The 24,107-nt window shown below is 39.5% G+C and overlaps 2 protein-coding genes across 2 annotated transcripts in view; one reads left to right on the forward strand and one right to left on the reverse strand.

Moving 5' to 3' along the window:
- FBXL13 (F-box and leucine rich repeat protein 13) overlaps window positions 1–24,107 on the forward strand; it is a 211,287-nt gene that overhangs the window by 2,647 nt on the left and 184,533 nt on the right. The window contains exons 2-3 of the mRNA XM_045494560.1: window positions 13,306–13,409; window positions 14,098–14,188. Of these exons, the coding sequence (XP_045350516.1) occupies window positions 13,306–13,409; window positions 14,098–14,188 (195 nt within the window). The remainder of the gene's footprint in view (window positions 1–13,305; window positions 13,410–14,097; window positions 14,189–24,107) is intronic.
- Window positions 14,912–24,107, reverse strand: part of LRRC17 (leucine rich repeat containing 17) — a 117,001-nt gene continuing 107,805 nt past the window's right edge. The window contains exon 6 of the transcript XR_006716240.1: window positions 14,912–15,021. The gene's annotated coding sequence lies outside the window, so the exon portion shown is untranslated. The remainder of the gene's footprint in view (window positions 15,022–24,107) is intronic.

Consider the following 24,107-nt stretch of genomic DNA (forward strand, 5'->3'; position numbering starts at 1 on the left):
TAAAACAAACAAAACAAACAAAACAAAACAAAACAACACCCCTGCTTCACTTACTGGGCTACTGATTCTAATTGATGACGGTTTTCATCAGTTTTAGAAAATTGTGGATCATTTCAAACAATGCTTCTACCCAATTCTCTCTACTCCTTCTGGGACTCCAATCATAAATATGTTAGGTTTGTTTTTTTTGTTCTGTTTTGTTTTTTCCCTATTTTTCTCTTTGTACTTGTTTGGATATTTTTCACTGTGATTTTTCACTTATGCTGTGTCCAGTCTACTGTTAAATATATCAAATGAGTTTTTAATTTCAAACAGTGTGTTTTCCAGTTTTAGAATGTCAGTCTTTTTTTTATACATTCCAATCAAAATTCTGCATCTTTTCATCCATTTTGTCTACCATTTCCTGCTTTCATTAATATGTTGTTATTTTAAAATCATTGTTGGGGCGCCTGGGTGGCGCAGTCGGTTAAGCGTCCGACTTCAGCCAGGTCACGATCTCGCGGTCCGTGAGTTCGAGCCCCGCGTCAGGCTCTGGGCTGATGGCTCAGAGCCTGGAGCCTGTTTCCGATTCTGTGTCTCCCTCTCTCTCTGCCCCTCCCCCGTTCATGCTCTGTCTCTCTCTGTCCCAAAAATAAATAAACGTTGAAAAAAAAAATAAACTTCATTAAAAAAAAAAAATCATTGTTAACATGAACAACTTTGAAGTCTCACGGAATGGGGTGATGGTTGAAACTGGGTTATGGGTACACAGGGGTTCATTATACTCTTGTTTACTTTCTCTGTGTTTGAAGTTTTCTATAATAAGAAGTTACAAGAGAGTAATGGCTGGGTGTTTTTTCTCATAATGTATATAGCTAGGGATGGATGGAATAATAGGTTTCATTTGGCTGTATAGTCATATTCTATTTGCTGTATCAATTATCCATTGCTATGTAATACAACTATAAAACTTAGTGACTTAAAACACCATGAATCATTTTGTTTGCTCAAAAATCTGAATTCTGATAAGGTTTTTCCGTTTTTCTCTGCTCCATGTGGTACCATCTGGGGTGATGGACAGGGGTTAAAGGTCCACTTTTATTTTTTAATTTAATTTAATTTAATTTAATTTAATTTAATTTAGTGTGTGTGTGTGTGTGTGTGTGTGTGTGTGTGTTTGCCACTGTGCAGACTGTCCCCAGCAAGCCCATGGGCATAGAGACTTTCTCTGAGTACCTGCCTCCAAGCCACTATTGCTGTGGGACATGAGACAATGATGGCCCTTGAAGTTATCAAGGCCGTAGATAAGAAGTCATCCCCTGCCAGCAAGGTCCCAAGTCAATGGTATTGAAGCATGTCCTCTAAGATCCACTTTTAAGATGGTTTGCTCACATGCCTGGCCAGCTGGTGCTGGGTGTTGGCTGGGAGTTCAGCCACGTCTGTGAGCCGGGAGGCTTGGTTTCTCCATATGGGCCTCTTCATGAGCTGCTTGGACGCCCACACAGTATGGTGGCTCAGTTCTAAGAGCAAATGTTTCTAAAGAGAACCAGGTATGTTCAATTCAAGTTAGTTAGGTAACTTATTTTTTTTGAGCAACAGATTAGGCTCTTGACACCAGCCAGCCTTTTTTTCTTAGGGGATGGTAAGTGTGGTAAGCTAAGGAGGGTACATTAGACCATTCCATCAGCAAATATTTGCTGGGCATCTACCATGTGTTAGTAGAAAATACCTCAATGGCTTTAGCCACTTGCAGCTGTGAATTTGAAGCTGTTTCTAGCCCAAACTTTTTTTCCTGCATTCTCTGTGCATTTGTCTATTTGGGTGTCCTATAAATACATACATTAAAGACGTAAAAATAAATAGGTGAAGTTAATTTAAAAAATTGTTAATGCTTATTTATTTATTTATTTATTTTTTTAAATTTTTTTTTTCAACGTTTATTCATTTTTGGGACAGAGAGAGACAGAGCGTGAACGGGGGAGGGGCAGAGAGAGAGAGACACAGAATCGGAAACAGGCTCCAGGCTCTGAGCCATCAGCCCAGAGCCTGACGCGGGGCTCAAACTCACAGACGGCGAGATCGTGACCTGGCTGAAGTCGGACGCTTAACCGACTGCGCCACCCAGGCGCCCCAATGCTTATTTATTTTTGAGAGAGATTGTGAGTGGAAGAGGTGCAGAGAGAGCTGGGAAAGAGGATCTGAAGCAAGCTCCGCCCTGACAGCAGAGAGCCTGATGCAGGGCTCGACCCACAAACTGTGGGATCCTGACCTGCACTGAAGTCAGACACTCAGCTGACTGAGCTAGCCCCGGTGAAGTTAATTTTAATATATTTGAGAAAAACAATCTGTCCAGAATATCATCATTTCAACATGGACTCAATGTGAAATCACATTATGTCTTAGAATTGGATGTGTATTTTACACTTACGTCCCATCTCAATTTGGACCACCATGTCTGAAGTACTCAATAGCCATGTGTAAATAGTAGCTACTATATTGGACAATGCAAGTCTAGAATATATTTACATATTTAATAAATCAAGGAAAATTACCCCTGACCCAGAAGTGATCACTGTGTCTCTAAGAAGTTTGTTCTTTTCAAGAGCACAAAGCTTCTGGAACTTCAGGGAGAGTCTGAGTGGCACAGTGAGGGTAGAGGGGCTATAATGGCCAGTCAGCTTGGTGACTTACAACGATCAGTGGGGTCACACATAGGACAGCTATTCTCACATACACCAAAGGAAATTGATGTCTAGGTTCAAATCTTCAAGAATCACCATAATTAGATTTTATTGTGAAAATGAAAGAAGTGATGAGAGCATTCTATCAACTGAATGTTGGGTCTCCCCAAATTCATCTGTTGAAACCTAATGTTCCATGTGATAGTATTTGGAGGTGGGGACTTTGTCGGTGATTAAGTCATGAGGCAGAGCCCTCATGAGTGGGATCAGTTCCCTTATAACAGAGGCCCCACAGAAATCCCTGGCCCACCTATGATGTGAGGGCGCTATGAGAAGATGGCCGTCTATGAACCAGGAATCAGCTCTCACCAGCTCTAATTCTATTACAATTAGAAATAAATTGTAAGTCACCCAATCTATGGTGTTGTATTACAGAAGCCCGAATGGACTAGGAGACTAGGTCATGGACTAACTGTTGAAATGATTTATTTGTTTTAAATCACAAAACGCTCTATACCTGTAGCTGAGAAGATCTCTAGAGGAGACTGGGGGACATGAATGGAGATTCAACAAGTGGCCTTGCTTCTGTCTTTTTGAATTTATCATTCCTCTGGGGTTCTCTCTTTGGACACTGATATATCTGCCTCCCTAATCCTATTTTCAATGAAGTCTGTCCCAATAAAGGACAAGTAAAGTGTATGCAAAATCAGAGATGGCTAGTGTCTTTGTCTGCTTGGGCTGCCATAACAATGTACCATTACACTGGGTGGCTTAAACCACAGAACTTTGTTTTCTCACAGTTTTGGAGGCTGAAAGTCTGAGACCAGTGTGCCAGCATGGTGAGGTTCTGGTGATGGCCTTCATCCTGGCTTGCAGGTGGCTGTCTTCTCACTGTGTCTTCACATGGCAGAGACAGAGAGCAAGTTGTCTGGTGTCTCTTTTTATAACAGTGCTAATCCCATCATGAGGACCCAACTCTCACAACCTTATCTAACCCTAATTACCACCCAAAGGCCCCATCTCCAAATATCATCACAACGAAGACATGAATTTTGAGGGAACACGATTAGCCCATAGTGGCTAGTAAATGTAAGAAAATTAACCCCACTGACAAAAACAAAATGTAGATGAAATGAATTACTGTTTTCCACCTGTCAAATCACAAATTTTATTATTCTCAGTGTTGGCAAGGTAAAATGGACACTCACATTGGCTGTTAATAAGAGTGTAAATTGATAAGACGTTTTTAGAAAGCAGTTTTGAGATATGTATGAAGAGCTTCAAGACGCACCTTCTGATTCTATATTCTTCTAGAAATCTATCCTGAAAAAATAGAGATGAAGATATGTACATTTCATCATTATTAATAAAAATTAATATTATATCCTATAATTTTTAATACTGGGAAAAAGTTAGAAATAACCCAAACGGCCAACCATTTAGAAATTATTAAACATTTATGGTACTACTTTTTTTCTTCTTTTTTAAATTTTTTTTTTTTAACGTTTGTTTTTTATTTTTGAGACAGAGAGAGACAGAGCATGAACGGGGGAGGGGCAGAGAGAGAGGGAGACACAGAATCGGAAACAGGCTCCAGGCTCTGAGCCATCAGCCCAGAGCCTGACGCGGGGCTCGAACTCACGGACCGCGAGATCGTGACCTGGCTGAAGTCGGACGCTTAACCGACTGCGCCACCCAGGCGCCCCTTTTTCTTCTTCTTTTAAAAAAAATTTTTTTTATCTTTATTTTTGAGAGAGAGAGAGAGACATAGAATCTGAACCAGGCTCCAGGCTCTGAGCTGTCAGCACAGAGCCCGATTCAAGGCTCAAACTCACAGATCGTGAGATCATGACCTGAGCCGAAGTCAGACATTTAACCAACAGAGCCACCCAGGCACCCCTGTACTATTTTTTGCAATAGATTATCAACCAACCTCAGTACATGATGGCTTGAGAATTTTGGGGAGACATGGAAAAATGTTCACAACATAATGACCAGCCAAGGAAAAAAAAAAGATATATATATATACATATATATATATATATATATGTATATAAAGAATATACAACAATATATAATCCTGATTTTAATTTGTACAATTATCATTTTAAAATTTAATTTGTTAAAAATATATGCACTGAAGAAAGAAACTAAAATTTTTCTTAGAGGTTATTTTTGGTTGGCAGGATGATGGTTGAGTTTTATTTTATTCTTTGTATTTTCTCTGAATTTTCCAAATTGCATAGATCACATGTTATTTTTATAGTCAGAAAAAAATGTTCATATATTAACTGAAATGCTGGTCTAACTGTAGTAAAAATGCCCCTTTTTTGCTTTCCCATACTATTAGCAAATAAACTAGAAAGCAATAAAGAAAACACAGGGAGCATAAAAGCGTTTATTACTGGGAAGCGCTGGTTTCTCATCCCAGCTACAGCTGGTTGGCCTGTTGCAGACCTGTGTCTGGTCTCCCTGGATTGAGCGCCCTTTTGCCTCTGGCCACGTACATGAGGTCACCTGGACACCCCATTTCCTAGATGGGCCAGTCTCTGTCCCAGCTAGCACTGTCATAAAACCCTCTTCCTCAGGTTCGGTTTCCAGATAGCCCTGTGTGTGCCTAATTGCATACTGACAGATTTCCAAAGGTTTGGTTTTGTTTTCTGTTAGCAGAATCCCAGGGTTCTAACGACTCCTACAAGGAACGCTGTATAGCTGGAGAAAGGGCATCGGGAAGAAGAGAGCTCGTCTTCTTCCCCTTATACACTCCCCCTACAACATCAAAGAGCAGCTCTGCTTTTATCTGGATATATTTTGGGATTCCCATGAGGTTGTTTTTTTTTTTAAGATTTTTTTTTTTCTGACTAAAAAAAAAATGTATTTGAAATCACTGTGACCAATCACCATAATTCTGTCAGGAAAATGATCTCTTCCTTCATGGTTCATGTTCTCATGTTGCAGCAAGCTCGTCTTTTCTTTCCCTCATGGGCAACCAGTATCTAATATGGCTTCCACGCAAACCTACATGTATTGTTTGTGCAAGAGGTACAAACATCGAGATACAGAATGGCTGTGGGTTTTGTTTTTTTAGACCATGGAGTCAAGTACTTTGTAAACTTTAATTTTAGGTTTGAAGTAAATGAACTAATTGATCAAATACTTGGAAATCTGTGCAATAAGAGATTTACTTGCTATATACTATTTTAAATTCAGGAAAAATATGTTTTAGAAATTCCACGTTTTTAGGGGCGCCTGGGTGGCTCAGTGGATTAAGCTGCCGACTTCAGCCAGGTCACGATCTCGCGATCTGTGAGTTCAAGCCCCGCGTCGGGCTCTGTGCTGACCTCTCAGAGCCTGGAGCCTCTTTCAGAGTCTGTGTCTCCCTCTCTCTCTGACCCTCCCCTGTTCATGCTCTGTCTCTCTCTGTCTCAAAAATAAATAAACGTTAAAAAAAAAAATTAAAAAAAAAATTCCACGTTTTTAAAAAACATCTGCATGTGGACACTCAGAGCCTGCACCTAGATAGAATTGTGGGAAAACTGAGTATTGTCTTCTGATTTCTCACTCACTAGATTCTCTCTCTGAGATAGTTCTTAGAATTCTGAAATACTTCATCCTACTACTGTTGGAATCTCCTTCCTTGGAAATATTCCTTATAAAAGACATTTGTATTTTAAAAGGTATTAAGATAGCAATACACAATGAAGCCTTATTATTTTTGAGAGAGCGAGAGAGAGAGCACAAGCGGGGAAGGAAAGAAAGGGAGGGAGACACAGAACCAGAACACAGGTTCTGAGCTGTCAGTACAGAACCCGATGCGGGGCTCGAACCCACAGACTGTGAGGTCATGACGTGAGTCGAAGTCAGATACTCAACTGACTGAGCCACCCAGGGGCCCCAACATTGTCAATAATATTTAGAAATCCATTTCTTCTTCAATTTTCTACTAGGCAGAAGTCAGCATGGTCCCAGGATGGGTGAGATACTATGGGTATAGTGTCTACCAAATTATTAAACAGCTGTACATAGCAATTGTCTCTGAGAGCAGAAAAGTGCTCTTCAAATTGTTAGCTCAGATTTCGGTTTAACATTTAGTTTGCAAAACTAGATATTCCCAGCAGAGGGCGTATTTAAGTTACAAATCATAATTTTTTTTGCAAAGTTTTCTATTTTTAGAAATAAGTGTTTTTTTATTTTTATGATTTTTATTCATCTTTTATGCTTTATATTTCTTTCATGATAGCTTCCAATTTGTATTTTGAAAATATTGCATTTATTTCTAAATTACATAGATTCTGTTACTGGGGATTTTTTTTTTTTTTTTTTTTTTTTTAGTTTATTTTTGAGAGATAGAGACAGAGTGTGAACAGGGGAGGAGCAGAGAGAGAGGGAGACACAGAACTCAAAGCAGTCTCAGGCTCTAAGCTGTCAGCACAGAGCCTGATGCGGGGCTGGAACTCACGAACTGTGAGATCATGACCTGAGCTGAAGTCGGATGCTCAACTGACTGAGCCACCCAGGCGCCCCTGGGGATTTTTTTTTAGGAACTAATTGCTGCAAATATTTACTAGAGATGCAAGAATCAGGAATTATTGAATATGGAGCAAGAGACCGCCAGCCAATGCAGGAGAGAAGGAACTGATATATTAACTCATTTTACTGGACCTTGGGGATAGACGTTGTATCTTCTGAGGACAGTTGTTTGCTGAGTTCCCTTAGCCCAGTCAGCCAACTCACAGATGCAGTTCCAGAGGCAAATTTGTGGAACACTTAAATAACCAAAAAGTATACAATGATTATTTCTCTAGTAACAGTTTACTTATTTAGGGATTAAACAGCTGGTGACCACCTGGCTGTGGGCCAGGCACAATCCAGCAGGTATCAGAATCCATTGTCTTGCTCTCACCTCACGGAGACTGGGTCTCCTCACATGTCCCACCTGCCTTAAAACCCCTCAAGTTCTAGTGTTGAGGGACATCTTCTCTCGCTGATGTTCCTCCTGAATGGCTGAAGCCAGCTGACCCTTTTAAATAATCTTCAGTATACTTTGAGTTATAGAGTTTCTAAAATAAAAAATTGACACCTTCTATTTAAATCTCAAGAAGACACAAAAACTCTTTTGTTCTCAAATTGTTAACTTAGTAACTTCTGTAGAAACCGATTAAGAGTTCCCCTGCAATGACACAATAGCATGCCAACCTCATTTCTACCATAATGGGACGGCAAGCATTTGTGAGATGTCACTTGGAGCTTGTTTGCAAGGGGAGGGAGCTAGAAGCGACTTTGAACAGAGACTTAAACCTTATTCCTAAGAAAAGGGGTTTCTGTAACTGTGTGATTCTGACATTGCATTTTTATTTATTTTTTATTTTTTTATTTTTTAATGTTTATTTTAGAGACAGAGAGAGAGAGAAAATGGGGGATGGGCAGAGAGAGAGGGAGACAGATTTGAAGCAGGCTCTGCGCTGACAGCAGAGAGCCTGATGTGGGGCTCAGACCCACAAACTGCGAGATTGTGACCTGAGCCAAAGTCCGACGCTCAACTGACTGAGTCACCCAGGTGCCCCTGACATTGCATTTTTAAAAGCAATCTCATCTTGGGGTGCCTGAGTGACTCAGTTGGTTGAATGTCAGTCTCTAGATTTTGGCTCAGGTCATGATCCCAGGGTCGTGGGATCAAGCCTCATGTGGGGGTCCCCACTGGACATGGAGTCTGCTTAAGATTCTCCCTCCCAATCTCTCTCTCCCTCTCTCTCTCTCTCTCCCTCTGCCCTTTCCCCACTCATGTACACACATGCTCTCTCTCTCTTTCTCTAAAAATTAAATGAAAAATTAAAAATAAAAAAATAAAAAAAATAAAAGCAATCTCATCTAAAACAAATAAGGTGAAAACTATATGTTGATTTTCTACCATTAATTTAAAAGAAGAATGTCTTTCTAGTTTGCATAAAAATAAAATATTTCAAGGGGAGCATGGATGGCTCAGTCAGTTTAAGGGTCTGACTCTTGATTTCGGCTCAGGTTATGATCCCAGAGTCGTGGGATGGAGCCCCATGTGGGACTATGCGCTGGGTGTAGAGCCTGCTTAAGATTCTCTCTCTCTCTCTCTCTCTCTCTCTCTTTTCTCTCCCCCTCCCTTCCCTGAACATGTTCTCAGCATGCACTCTCTCTTTAAAATAAAAAAAAAAAATGAATAAGGGAACAACCAAATAATAAATGAATGAAGGAATGAATGAATGAATAAATAAATAAATATTTCCAGATAGATAACGTGAAAAAACCCCTCGAGTTCTGGAGGAAGATATACATGCAAACAATTTTGCATGAGTGCAATGCTATGGGCCTGGGAGGAGCCCTGAGTTTGTAGTTTAAAAACCTTCTCACTTTATGTACCACCTGGCCCTACTTTGCCTCATCTGTGAAATCCAGAAATAAGAACATACCCTCTAAAAGTCAAGGTCAACTCCCTCTAAAAGTCAAGTGGGATCTTGGGAAGCAAAATGAACTGTGACTCTCTGGATGTTTGGCTGTCTGCGACATTTGGCCATGTGACTGGTCTTGCTGGGGTTTGCTTCTGAATGGCCTCGAGGAATCTAGAGGAGGGAGGAAGACCCTATCCCAGGTCCCAGTATAAAATTCTGGCTATGTCTGCTTCTCTCTCATCAGAACCCTTTACTCCAGCCAAACTGGTCTCTGCCCCTGAGGTGTTGCTCTTGCCAAGAGAAAGACCCTATTTGCAAACCACCTGCTCAGTACTTGCTACCTGGAAGTTTCTCCCACTGCCCAGGGCCTCACAAGGCTTTTGTAATCACTTTATCTCTGTACTCAGGAAGCAATTGATTTTTGCATTGCTACTTAGGCCCTTAGTATATTTTACTATATTTATCTGCAATATCTGAAAAGCCAAATAAGTCTTGCTCCCTTGAGTATCTAAGTGTCTCATAGATAGTTACTACTTTGCTATTTATTTTTAAACTATTGTTCTATCAAGTTCTCTCTCCTAATCCTTTCCCCCAAATGCATTTGTTCTAATCTCTTCCATCAGGCTTGGTATAAAGTCAATCTCTCTGTCATCGCACTGGCCTCTGAATGGTACAAGGGAATAGTTTTGAATTTCTTTTCTCTTTGTTCAAGTCTTTGGCTCTACAGGAGGTGATGATTATCAGTGAATGGCTTGTTACCATGATCATCTATGGAGTGTTTATTTTATACTAGAAACTATTCAAAATACTTTTCATATATTAGCTCATTTAATTCTCATGATAGACCTATGATATGTGTACCTTTATGATATGTATGGGGAAGGAAATAAGAACAGAGAAGTAATTGTCAGAGCTTCCCCACTGGGAGGTTGCAGATCCAGAGTTTACAGCTAGTGGAACCCAAGCACTGCATTATCTTGCTCCTGAAAAGATGGATGGTAGTTGAAAGGAGTAGAAACAATGGTCCTGGATAAACCCATGTTTGTCGTCAGTCCCCATACATCTTTCAGAATATTTGAGAAAGACTGGGGACTGAGTTAGAGAGACAGAGCCAAAAGCAAGTGGAAGATTGCACAATTATTTTGTGAAAATACAAGCTTCAGAAAGCCAATTTAGATCTTTTTAAGTCATGGTGTTTTTTGTCCTTGATTGTGTAAGTTTTTACTTAGAAACCTAGCAATAATAATTGGTAATTAATAATAATTAATGTGGTTTTTTGACAGCCAAACATTCATCTTGTGGGAATTTTGCATAATTTTGCCTCTGCAAAACTAATGGTTTTGCAATTTTTGTTTTCATTGGGCGGAAAAAAAGCTAGTGATTCACTAATTATGTTTTCTTATTGGCAGATAGCTATACGCTGTTTACACATTAATATATAAAGCCTTGGCCTATTTTACTTTGCCCAGTGGGAAACTGAACAATGAGATATCTTGTGCAAAAAGTGAACATTTGAACTATGCTAGTTCCATATGCCTTTATTATCATTCCAGAGACTTTTCCTCTCAACTTGATTTGACTTCTGCAAGATAACTTTTCAGGAGAAGTAGTTTCCTAATCTGTGGAACTTAGAAATATAAAGAAGTAATTTCTTGTATTCATTAATCAGATCCCAACTTTCTTAAAAATCACCTCAAGGCACCAATCCTCAGACTTCGGTGTGTAGAGGAATCACCTGGGGAGCTCATCAAAATGCAGCTTCCCAGGCCCCATCTTCAGAGACCAATTCACTCCCCAGGTGATTCCGATGCAGATATCCTCAGGGTGCCAGAATGGAATGCAGGATGTGGTAAGTGGGGAATGGAGAAACTCAGCACTCTGGGGACTCAGGCACAGCAGTGCCAGAAAGCAGATGGGCCTTTCATGGGACTATTCAGGGAGCTGTCTGAAGTCTGGCTTCCAGGTAATAGAAGACTTCCGCCCTTGGGTAACAGAATGCTATTCATATCCATCTTGCAACTGTGGTGAGAATCACTGACCTCCTGTGCAATTATATTCTGTAGGTCTAGGGGAGAAAGAAGTCAGTCAGCAGATGGCTAAGTGCTCACTGTGAACATCTGGGATGGGGCTCGGTCAGGAAGCAGAGCTGGAGAAGGAGAGACATGTAGGGCCAACCACTTTGCCGTAGTCTTGAGGGCTGGGTTCTCAGCCTGCAGCCTGCACACTAAAAGGGGGACATGGAGCTAATTGCAAAGGGAGAACTATGTTGTGCAGGGTCCAGTCAGGGGAAATTATCCAATTTCTTCCCCCTGGAAGAACACTATGAGAACTGCTAAGAGACTAAGGCAGGACTTCCAGGCCTGGATCTGCTGACACTTGGTCCATGGAGGTGGGAAGATCCCTGCATGACCCAGTGGGTGAAATTACTTTGTTCACAAGTGAGTGAGCAGGAAAAAAGCCAGTGAGAATAGGCCCTCTGTAAAAGAACGGCCTCTCCACCTCCACCCCCAGTCCTGCCCCATGCACACTAGACCCTGCCTGCAGGCAGTGAACCAAAATGGCAAAGAGAAATGTCTAAGGAGGATTCCAGGTGGTTTCTGTGGGATGTGTGCTGTAAACTGTTTTCTCTGCCTCAAATGGAGAAATATTCTCCATTTTGGGAAAACTCAATGTGGAAAGTAAGATGGCAACAGCTTTCTGAGTTCATATACGTACTTTAATTTTTTTTTTAATGTTTATTTATTTTGGAGAGAGAGAGAGACAGAGTGCGAGTACGGAAGGTGCAGAGAGAAAGGGAGACACAGAATCCGAAGCAGGCTGCAGGCTCTGAGCTGTCAGCACAGAACCCGACGTGGGTTCAAACCCACAAACCCAAGATCATGACCTGAGCCAAAGTCGGACGCTTAACCGACTGAGCCACACAGGCGCCCCTCATATATATACTTTAAATATCCAGAACCAGTAAGCCATTTTTTTCCCACCTTTGTGAACTATGCTACAAGCTTGCTTGCTTTCTTCTTTCTTTCTTTTTCTTTCTTTCTTTCTTTCTTTCTTTCTTTCTTTCTTTCTTTCTTTCTTCTTTCTTTCTTTTCTTTCTTTCTTTCTTTCTTTTTTTTTCTTTCTCTCTCTCTCTCTCTCTCTGTCTCTCTCTCTTTCTTTCTAAGTTTTAATTATTTAAGTAATCTCTACACCCAATGTGGGGCTTGAACTCGGGGCTTGAACTCACAACTCCAAGATCAAGAATCACATGCTCTTCCAAATGAGCCAGCCAGGGGCCCCATAAGCTATAATTTTTCAAATGTATGTTCTGTAGATGTTGTGAATGATAAAATACAATTTTTTTAAAAAGACTCCTTGAATTTGTAATAGATTTTGAGGGTGGATTTTCTCAATAACTTTTGTGGTTGAGTCTGAGGAGATTTTTGACGTTAAAAAGGAGGACTTCATACTAAAAAGGGGTAGACACCACTGATCAAAATATCACAACTGTGTCTTCAATTGGACTCCAAAATACTGCCCATTGAATGTAAAACACTGAGCAGCAACTCCATTGTGTCATTTACAATGGATTTTTTTTTTAAGTAGTAAAGGTGAAACTTCATTTTAGTTAGACTTTAACAAAATATGAACACTGGATAAATAAAGGAATGTCTATAAGGTACGCTTACTTAAAAAACTGTCACATTGGGGTGCCTAGGTGGCTCAGTTGGTTGAGCATTTCACTTCAGCTCAGGTCATGATCTCATGGTTTGTGAGTTTGACCCTCACATCTGGCTCTCTACTGGTAGAAAAGAGTCCGCTTTGGTCCTCTGTCCCCTTCTCTCTCTACCCCTTCCCTCCTCTTGCTCTCTTTCTCAAAAATAAATAAAAATATATTTAAAAAAAAAAACCTATCACGTTATTTGATTCTGTAATTGTAGGAGAGAAACCTATTTGTTGCTTAGTAAGAACACGCACATCCAGGGGCGCCTGGGGGGCTCAGTTGATTAAGTGTCCAACTTTGACTTAGGTCATGGTCTCACAGTTTGTTGGTTCGAGCCCCACATCGAGCTCTGTGCTGATGGCTCAGAGCCTGGAGCTTGGTTTAGATTCTGTGTCTCCCCCACCCCTCTCTGCCCCTCCGCACTAGTGCTCTGTCTCTGTCTTTCAAAATAAATAAATGTTAAAAAAAAAAAAAAAAACAACATGCACATCCAGAAAGAGTGATTCTGTTTCATTTTCCCTAGGCTCTGTTATGTGGCCTACTTACTACATGTCCTGAGGATCCGCTGAAATATTTACAGAAAATGATCATTACTATAATGGAAAATGGTCTCGAAAGTCTTCTCTGGTGAGTATTGTTTTGCTTTATGGTAGGGAGATATTTTATTCTGAATGTAAAACACTCACTATAGAGTACCAAAAGAAGTCTTCTAATCTCAGGATGGTTAAGGAATCCCTCCATAGGCTTTTTTAAAATGTTTATTTCTTTTTGAGAGAGAGAGAGAGACAGAGTGCGAGTGGGGCAGGGGAAGAGAGAGAGAGACACACAGAATCCAAAGCAGCTCCAGGCTCTGAGCTGTCAGCACAGAGCCTGACGTGGGCCTCAAACCCACAGACCATAAGATCATGACCTAAGGCCAAGTCAGACACTTAGCTGACTGAGGCACCCAGATGCCCCCTTTCATAGGCTTTTAAGTCTGAAAGACTTCAATAGGAACAGTTTCCCCACTGGTTCTTAACTTGAGAAATATAGCCCTCTCTCATCAATAATGTGCTCGTAGGGCAGTTATTTCAAGTTGGGGATGAGGAAAAAGAGGCATACTCTCTTGGGGGGCACAGCAAAATCTGGAGGAGGGGGTGGTTGACAAAGTCCTGCAGTAGGTTTTGATATACTTCTCCCAAGGGGAGGTGTCTCCTCCTTCCCCTCCCTTCAACTACACCCATAGATAGAATCATGGATTCAAATCACTGATTTAATTATGGAACTAACTACTATGAAATGAAATGTTTGACTGTGTTTTATGATTTTATCAAAGGGATATGTGCATTGATCCATCAATGAGGCCAAAAATTCGGAGGTTGTCTGAAACTTACATGGAACAACTTTTTGGACTGGATGATCAACTGGTCAGTATTAGTAATCAGACATTCTAAAATATACATCCCAAGTTTTGATGGAAGTTCTCAAATAGATTTTAGATTTTATAAGATGTATGAGGTCAAACTGTTTTTGAATTGGGGACACTCAGAGAAGTGAAGGAATATCACCCCCCCCCAACACCCCGCACACAGCCACATTCATAGTAAACTTCCCAAATTTCCAGAAGCATTTAACAGACATTTATTCTTCCTTTTCTGATAAAATCTTTCTATTATATTTTTCCCATTCCTCTTTCTCCTTCTCCTCTCCTCTTGCATCTTTATAATGATAAAACCAACATTATGGAAAGCTTTAAATGAGGATATTGTCCTTCCTTTCTAATCTACTTCCTTCTGTATTCTATCCCTTCTCCATTCTCTTTGCCATCTGCCCAGGGATTATGCTCATAAAGATATGGCCAAACAACGAGAGCTAACTTAAAAGCCAGACCGATTGTTAAAGAAAGGAACAACCAGCTCTAACAGCTGGTTTTGATCCTGTACAGAAGGCAAGGAAGTAATTCAGGACACGGAGACTTTTAGAACAAAGACTGTGTATCTGAGAGAAGCTAAAATAGCAAAAGGCATGTGGGGAGAGAAATGCCAACACAAATTACATATGTGTGGGGCCTTGTGTGATACCTCCAGATCCCAGGCTGGTGTCTTGGTAAACGCAGGCAGGGCTTGGGAGCTGCTGGTGAACTTGGGCGTTGAAAAGTGAAATCGAAGCCTGGGTCAAGGTGGATGCTGAGAGCCAGGATCAATCTGAAGCATAATTTGGAAGGCTGGGTGGAGGGTCACACTGGATCCTACTCAGTGGTCTGCATCAGAGAGACAGAAATAGAGGGACAGGATATTTCTGTCAAGACTGGGATGATTCTGAGTACCAATACAATGGGAAGAACCCACATGTCCAATCCTAGCTGATCTGTGTTGTGGTGTCTGGGTGTCTTAATGACTTCACTTTATCAGCCATAGAACTTTATCTACTATGAAGTGCAGGTGTCTGCAAACTGTTCTCGGAGATGTTTGGGGGCCACCTCAGGAGCTGAGGGGGAGATCCAGGGGGTGGGGATTCAGGGTCTTTCACCCCCACCTTACACTCTAGAACAATTCCACTTTGAATATAATGTCATATGAAAAAAGCTTAAACATCATTGCTAAAAGATACTAAAATTATTAAAAACCACTGACATAGAGGGGTGAACCTCGTCAATATTTTGAAAGTGATTTTGTAAAATACAATCAGATTATGTTCCATATCTAGCTAGAAGCCTAGAGAGAATCTTTTAAAGAATTGCACAGAATTCTGAGACACCATAGCAACTTTAAGCCTAAAGTTTTATTAGAAAAAGAATTCTCAGAGATATTTCATGATGTTGAAAGTGCAAAGGATAAAATACAGGAAGCTCATGCACATTTAGAAAGGAGGATGATAATTCATATGTATAGAAAAGATGTCTGCTTCATTTTATAAAGTAGGAAAAGTAGAAACTAGATGTGATTTCACAAAAGGTAAATCTCTAGATGCCTATGATTGCTTTGCTAGAGGGCTCAGCCAAGATTGAATATGGATTAATTCATTTCTCCTTCACCCTCAGAGGAAAATGAAAAATTATTATTTTTTTTTACAAAGGATAAGACACTTTAATCCTTAAAGTTTCCAGTATTTTATTTTATTTTATTTATTTATGTTTTTTAACATTTATTTATTTTTGAGACAGAGAGAGACAGAGCATGAACAGGGGAGGGGCAGAGAGAGAGGGAGACACAGAATCTGAAACAGGCTCTAGGCTTTGAGCTGTCAGCACAGAGCCCAACGCGGGGTTCGAACTCACGGACCGTGAGATCATGACCTGAGCCACCCAGGCGCCCCAAGTTTCCAGTATTTTAAATTATAGTATACTAAATAAATATCAGCTTTGCTTTTTTCCCCCATTTTTCTTTCCTATAGTTTCATATACAGCTATAATCACTGATGAGCGTTTTTAATGTTTTGACAAAACATTTAAAATATACATATTTTTTAATGTTTATTTATTTTTGAGAGAAAGAGAAACAGAGTGTGAGTGGGGGAGGGGCAGAGATTGAGGGAGACACACAATCCGAAGCAGCCTCCAGGCTCTGAGCTGTCAGGACAGAGCCTGATGTGGGGTTCGAACCCACAAACTGTGAGATTATAACCTGAGCCCAAATCGGATGCTTAACCGACTGAGCCACCCAGGGGCCCTGACAAAACATTTTAAAGATCACAAACAATTGTAATCTTTCCCATTATTAAGATTGCTTTGTAGGGGGACCTGGGTGGCTCAGTGATTAAAACAGCCGACTTTGGCTCAAATCATGATTTCCCGTTAGTGAGTTGGAGCCTCGCTTGCATCAGACTCTGAGCTGCTCAGAGTCTGGAGCCTGCTTTGGATTCTGTGTCTCCCTCTCTCTCTAACCCTCCCCTACTCATGCTCTGTCTCTCTTTGTCTCAAAAATAAATAATAAACATTAAAAATTTTTTAAAAAAAGATTGCTTTGTATTGTCTCAGCATGCTTCTGTCTCCACACTGTTCTGCCTATTTATAACAAAGTATTTGCTTCTATTTGTGCAAACAGAGAAAATTGAATACAGGAAACTGTGAGCAAGCCACATTGTTAGAGAAAAAGTAGGAACTGCTCTCATAATAGTAAATAGAAAGACAGTTTAACTATGTGTTCCAAGATGAAAGAATCAACCATTGTCAGGAGAAAACTAACTTCACAGACTTGATTCTCATTTCTTAGGAAATGAAATCTCCAGATGGGTACTGATTACAAGAAGAAAAGACTTCTATAATATTAAAAAAAATCTTTTTATCATGGAAAAATTTAAACATAACACACAAGCAGAACACCATAATGATTCCTCATCATCCAGCTTAAATGACAGTCAACATTTTGCCAATCTTGTTAATTATCTCCCCTTGTCCTTTTTTTTGCTGAAGTATTGGAAAGCAAATCCCAGGAGTTATATTATTTTACCAGTAAGTACATCAGTGTGCATCTCTAACAAAAAATGACATTTTTAGGGAACATAGCACAGTGCCATTATCTATGTAATGAAATTAGCAGTAATTTCTGAACATCGCATAGTGCAGATTATATTCAGATATATATATTCCATATTCAGTCCATATTTGAGTTTCCCAAATTGTCTCAAAAATACCTTTTTAAACATGACTCTGTCAAATCAAAATCCATATGGAGTTCACATTGCACTTGGGTATCATATATTTAATACTTCTTGTAATAAACTTTCTTATTTCCCATGCCACTCATTTACTGAGGAAAACATCATTTGTCTTGTAAAATGTCCCACATTCTCATTGTTTCCTCTGGCATCATTTCATTTGTTCTGTTTCTTGTATTTCCTTCAAGTTTGTAGTTAGATCCACAAACTTGATATTCAGGTTCTTTTTTCCCCCCTTTTTTTCTCTTGGGGCCAAGAATAACTACATGGGGAGGGGTGGTTCTTCCTAGTGCATCACATGGGGGTGCACCCAGAAGTGTGGCAGACCCACTTTTTATCAATCTTGATTCTTCTAGACATTAACATAATTGCTTATTAGTTTCATCTTACAATACACGCGTAATGGTTTTGGAATAACAATACTACAAGATCACTAACAATAACACTACTGAATGTAGTTTACGAAAAGTATGCAATTCAAAAGAGTTATGCAATTCTTTTTGCCTTTAAAATGTATATATCCTACCAAATATTTTCAGTAAAAATACTTTTTTTTGTTACCCCAGATACTTATTTTTTTTTTGTGCCGATGGCCATCTTTTTTTCTCTTTGATATAATTATGCTTTTCCAATTATGTATAACATTACTTGGCAATAAAAACAATAAATGATACAACAAAATGAGTGTTCAAAGAATCAAAACAATAAAATGAGTGTTCAGAGAAGTATTGCTTCTATTCCTGCCTTTTTCTCCTCCCTATTCCATCCCTGTTTCTAAGTATCCAATGTTAGTAGGTTTTGGTTTATTTATTTAGTTTTTCCATTGTTTCTTTTTGAAAATTATGAGCACATACATTGTATTCTTCTCCCATCAACTTCTTACATTGAAGTAGCAGACTGTGTGTCCCTTTTTCTCACTTAATGTGTCCTAGAGATCACTCCCTTTTAAAATGATGCTATGGCTTTTAAAATGATGGTATCATAGGGAGCACTGTGTAACAAAATCCTAAAATCTAAATGAAAGATGTGGACTTAAAAATCTTACTGATGTAACAAAGTTTAACTATGAAAAGGAGACTTAACCTTATGACCCCAGTGGCTAGGTTTTAACCTTTTGGGAGAGGCCAGCAGATCCTATGCCTCAAACAAGAATCAACTGGTCGATAACCACACCCTCTACCCTTCCTGGTTTGCAAAAGTATCCTTTTCCTTTTAAAATTTGGTAGATTACTCTTCCCTGAGAAGGCATCAAACTAAGTATTACAGTAACCTGGAAGGAATAGAAATAATGAAGATATGAACTGGATTCATGTTGTTTACTTTAGGATAAATTTAAGTGTAAGGTAAGTAATAATAGTTAATGATAGAGCATTTCTGTATGTTTGTCCACTATGTGTGGCATCTGAGAGTTCTAAAGAACATTTTTATAAGTTTAAATTGTTTCAGGGGCGCCTGGGTGGCTCAGTCGGTTAAGCGTCCGACTTCAGCGTGGGTCATGATCTCACAGTCCATGAGTTCGAACCCCGCATCGGGCTCCACACTGACAGCTTGAAGCCTGGAGTCTGCTTTAGATTCTGTGTCTTTCTCTCTCTCTCTATGCCCCTCCCCTGCCTGCACTCTGTCTCTCTCTCTCAAAAATAAAATAAAAACATAAAAAAATAAAAAATAAAAAAAAATGTTTCAGGGACTTTTTAAAATTTGTAATAAACATTTACATGTTTAAGAAAAACTGATTTTTCAAAGTTGTATTTATTTAAATGTGTTTATTAACACTTAGAGCCCTAAAATACAAGTATCAATCAGTGTCTGTCTCCAGGCACAAGAGCCCAGTGGGCATTAAAGAATCTTTCAATAATTTGCAGAAGATAAAAATAATAAGAAAATTACTCATCATGAAAAATCCAACACTTTACCCACATCATGGTACTGTTATAGACACTACTCACTTTTGCATTAAAGACATGGTTTCATTTTAGTATTTTTGTTATTACTATTAACTTTTCCAGCCCATGAATAATAAAAATATCAGAACTGGGAGGGATTTGAAGTAATGCCTTCAACGCATATTTATAAACCCTGTTCGGGATGTCATAACAAGATTCTACAGGCTGGGTTGTGGTTATCAACAACAGAAGTCTGTTTCTCCCAGTTCTAGAGGCTGGGAGGTCCCAGACGAAGGTGCTGGCAGATTTCATGTCTACTGAGAAACCAGTTCCTAGTTCATAAACTGTCATCTTCTTGCTGTTACTTCATATGGCAGAAGGGGTGAAGGAACTCCCTGGAGTCTCTTTTATAAAGGCACTAATCCAGGGTGCCTGGGTGGCTCAGTTGGTTAAGCGTCCAACTCTTGATTTTGGGTCAGGTCAAGATCTCATGGTTGGTGAGGCTGGCAGTATGGAGCCTGCTTGGGATTCTCTCTCTCTCTCTCTCTCTCCCTCTCTCTGTCCCTCTCCTGCTCATGTTCTGTCTCTCAAAATAAATGAATAAACTTAAAAAGAAAAAGAAAATATAAAGGTACTAACCCCATTCATAAGGGCTCTACCCTCAGGAGCTGGTCTCCAAAAGGCCCTACCTCCAAATATCACACTGCAGATTAGGTTTCAACATATGAATTTTAAGAGACACAAACATTCAATCTATAGCAAATCCCGTACTATTTTGTTAGCATTCTACAATGATGCTATGTGGGATATTAATGAATTCATGAATGAAGTAAAGAAATGTACTTTAAAATATGATGAGGGCACCTGGGTGGCTCAGTTGGTTAAGCATCTAACTTCGGCTCAGGTCATGATCTCACAGTTCGTGAGTTCCAGCCCCACGTCAGGCTCTGTGCTGACAGCTCAGAGCCTGGAGCCTGCTTTGGATTCTGTGTCTCCCTCCCTCTTTCTGCCCTCCCCAACTTGTGCTCTGTCTCTCTCTCTCTCAAAAATAAACATTAAAAAATTTTTAAAAAGTATGATGACATGTTATGATAATTTAATATATAATTCCTTGATTCTTGGATTAACTGAGCAAAAAATGGAATTGTTTACCAGAAGAAAAATTTTGTTATACTAAAAACCAAAAATTATAATATGAAGTTAATGATTTACCTTTATTTTTTGTTTGGTTCTTATCAGAGTCCTAATATTATATTAGGTATTTCAAATATCACAGAAGTAAAACTTTTTTTTTCCTATTGGCATTATTTGAATGCATTAGTTTTCTCATATATCATAAATAGATAGTATCTAACAAAGTTAAAAATTAATGGGGACCAATTACTACTAACACTAAAGAGCCATAAATTGATTGAGTATGTTTGTAAGTTAGCATTCATGGTTTGTAATGGTATTTCTTTTTTTTTTTTTTTTTCATTACAAAGTTTTCCAGGTCTCACCAGCCTGGGGTACAAGTAGAGAAGTGTTGATAGTAACATTCCAAATTTCACTGCCTCTAGTCCCTAGCTCACAATTGCAGGAGGTTGGTTTCCCTCAAAATTCCAACCAGTTCTATCTGGGAATCCCAAAGCTGTCCCGTGTGAATTCAAGAATTCGTCTTAAGGTCTCTGTCTCAAGCCTGTTGGGCTGCCTGAAGGTGAAGCCGTAGTGTGGGTGCTCTTGACCTGAGAGCTCTGAAGTCTAACTGAGGTGGAGCTCTAGTCTTTTTCCTCCACAAATCCTTAAAATGCCAAAACAGTGCTCCTTTCTCTGTTGCTCTACTCAGACCATACCTAGAGGTCACACTGTTTGAAAGAGATGCTTTTATAAAGACCTCGAATAAGTCAAGCTTGCACTTTAAGACTCATTCCACAAGCGTTTTACCTGCCAAAATGGTACCACCATGTGCCAAGAACTTAAAACTTCCATGCTCCCACTAGCTTGAGAATGAAATGCTTCTTGATAAAATTTTAAGTGGAGGGATTGCATTATTTCAAAATGCAATTTTAAATTGGCATCATGTAAGATGTTTGTAACATTTTTATCACATTATTTCAGATTTTCAACACTTAAAGTTACACAAAATCAGATGCCACTGTGCTGTGGGTGCCACACGGAAGTGGAGGAAATGCCTTCTCTCATTTTGTCTTGTACAGAAGTGCCTCAGAGGAGCAGTTTGTTTGGGTTTTGCCTCCAGTCTCTTCTTCCTTAAAGCTCAGACCTCCAATCCATGGGGCTGTGACAGGAGCTATGCAGCGCCCTGTCCCCACTCCCCCCTTCTATCATTCTTCCAGATGATAGAAGAAAACTCCCATCAAAACAAATTCACAACAAAAATATTTGAATTGACTTCTAGAACTTTCTCTGTAAAAATACATTAAAGATACCCAGAAAACTGAATTCATCAGATTTAGCCAGAGACTATGCCTTATTTGCCCTTCATAGTCATTAAATGTTGAAAAATATGTAAAAGGAGAATGAAGAAAAAAGTTTCATATAAAGTTTCATGAAGAGTTTCATATAAACCGAGTCCTCAGTGCTAACACATGACCCTAGTTTAGACCCTAGTTAGACCCTAGTTTGAACAAACTAACTATTTAAGATGTTTGAGGGAATAATTCCAGAGATTTGGATATGGAGTGGGTATTAGATGATATTAAGCAATTATTGTTAATTGTCCAAGGTGGGATAATGGAATTGTGGTTGTGAAGAAAATGTGACTACACTTTAGAAATAGACACTAAAATTTTTGGTTTATATACTTTATATACTACAAAGAGAAAAGGCAAGTATGGCAAAATGTTGACAATGTTAAATGTAGACTAGGGGGTGGTAGGTATTTATTCTAATTCTCTGTACATTTGAATTTTTTTACATAAAATATTTTTAAGACTATTTAAAATTTTTTAAATAAAAAATTAAAAATTTTTTAAATAAAATTTTTAAATAAAAAAACTAACATTTTTTTAAAATGTTTATTTATTTTTGAGAGAGAGAGAGAGAGAGAGAGAGAGCAAGCAGGGGAGGGGTAGAGAGAGGGAGACACAGAATCCAAAGCAGGCTCCAGGTTCTTAGCTGTCAGCATAGAGCCTGATGTGGGGCTTGAACTCGCAAATCACTAGATCATGACCTGAGCTGAAGTATGACATTTAACTGACTGAACCATCGAAGCGCCCCTTTTTAAAACTATTTTTAAGACTTGAGTTGTATTATGCTATATGCAGTATCTTTTTAAAAAGAGATCAGTATTCTATTTTACTTCTTTTATTTTTCTTCCAAGCTATACAAAATGTTTCCTTGAAACTAGTGTGTTAAGTTGAATGTACTTTCATTGAATCATATTGTATTTCATTGGAACTCAGTTTAAAACAGCGAGCCTTAACATGAGGGATAAGACATATTCTCAGTAGTAATAGTGACTCGTCATAGGAATAATTCCTATGGAGGTGGGGAGTGAGCATGAGTATTTTACAAAATTTCATAGGAGATTCTAACATTCCACCCTTTAACTTTCAAAACCATCTCTCATGGCAGAATTTTTTCTTTTATTTCCAGACTCAAAGCTAATCTTATAACTGGACTCTTAGAAATTGTGTGGCGGTCTACCTTTTTTCTCTCCTCCTTCTCTTCTGTTATCACTCGAAAGTCTGTGTGTAGAGGACCTTGTGGGAAATTGGTGGACGTGGTCTGTGAGGGCCTGGAAACAGAGCTCTCACTCTGAGGCCCTCTATACCAATGTCAATTACTTTTTTCCAGCAACTTCCCCACAGTCATTGCTTGAATCCTTTACTCTCCATTTTTAGAAGCCAGATGGCAGGGAATTGGCAGTTTTCCAAGGAAGTAGGTTAGTCCATATAATATTTGTTGAGCTCCTACTCTGTGCAATCCTATCAGCTGGAATTAAAAAAAAAAGTGAGAGAAAGACTATTTTCTAGTCACTAGCAGCTAACCAAGATATGACAGCTATGCAGAATAGAAAGCAGTGGGGAAGATGGTGGAGTAGCAGGGCCCTGAGCTCACTGAGTCAACAGTTACATGAATTGCAACTGACTTTGAAAGTGACCTGAAGACTGGCAGAACAGATCTTCTACAGCTATTTGCAGAGAGAAGTCTGCAAAAAAGGATAGGAGGGGTAGAGATGTGGTTGGGAACCAAACCCCTGGTGTCACTAACTACAAATGGGAGGGACACCACAAGCACAGAGGAGTGATGGGATCAGACCCCACACTAGGGCATCCCTGGCCCTGGGGACCCACATTGGGAAGATGAGTCCTTATAGCATCTGGCTTTGAAAATCAGTGGGACTTCACTCTGAGAGCTTGAAAAATCAGCAGGGCTTGGGCTGCCGAAGTGGCTCAGTCACTTAAGTGTCTGACTCTTGATTTCAACTCAGGCTATGATTCACAGTTCATGAGTTTGAGTCCCGCATCAGGCTATTTGCTGACAACATGGAACCTGTTTGGGATTTTCTCGCTCCTTCTCTCTCTGCCCTTCCACAGCTCGTGCTCGCTCTCTCTTTCTCAAAATAAATAAACTAAAAAAAAAAAAAAAAAAAATCACCAGGGCTTAACTCTCGAAAGCTGGATGGCAATAGCAAGCCAAGCCTCTGCCCTTAAAGAGCCAGGATACTAAGTGACTCTCTGGAGACACAGCCCCGAAGCAGCAATTTGAAAAGTTCCTGGGCAGCACCTGGGTGTCTCAGTCGGTTAAGCCTCTGACTTCAAGCCCTGCATCAGGCTCTGTACTGACAGCTCAGAGCCTGGAGCCT

This window comes from Leopardus geoffroyi, chromosome A2 (genome assembly GCF_018350155.1).
Source record: "Leopardus geoffroyi isolate Oge1 chromosome A2, O.geoffroyi_Oge1_pat1.0, whole genome shotgun sequence".
Lineage (NCBI taxonomy): Eukaryota > Metazoa > Chordata > Mammalia > Carnivora > Felidae > Leopardus > Leopardus geoffroyi.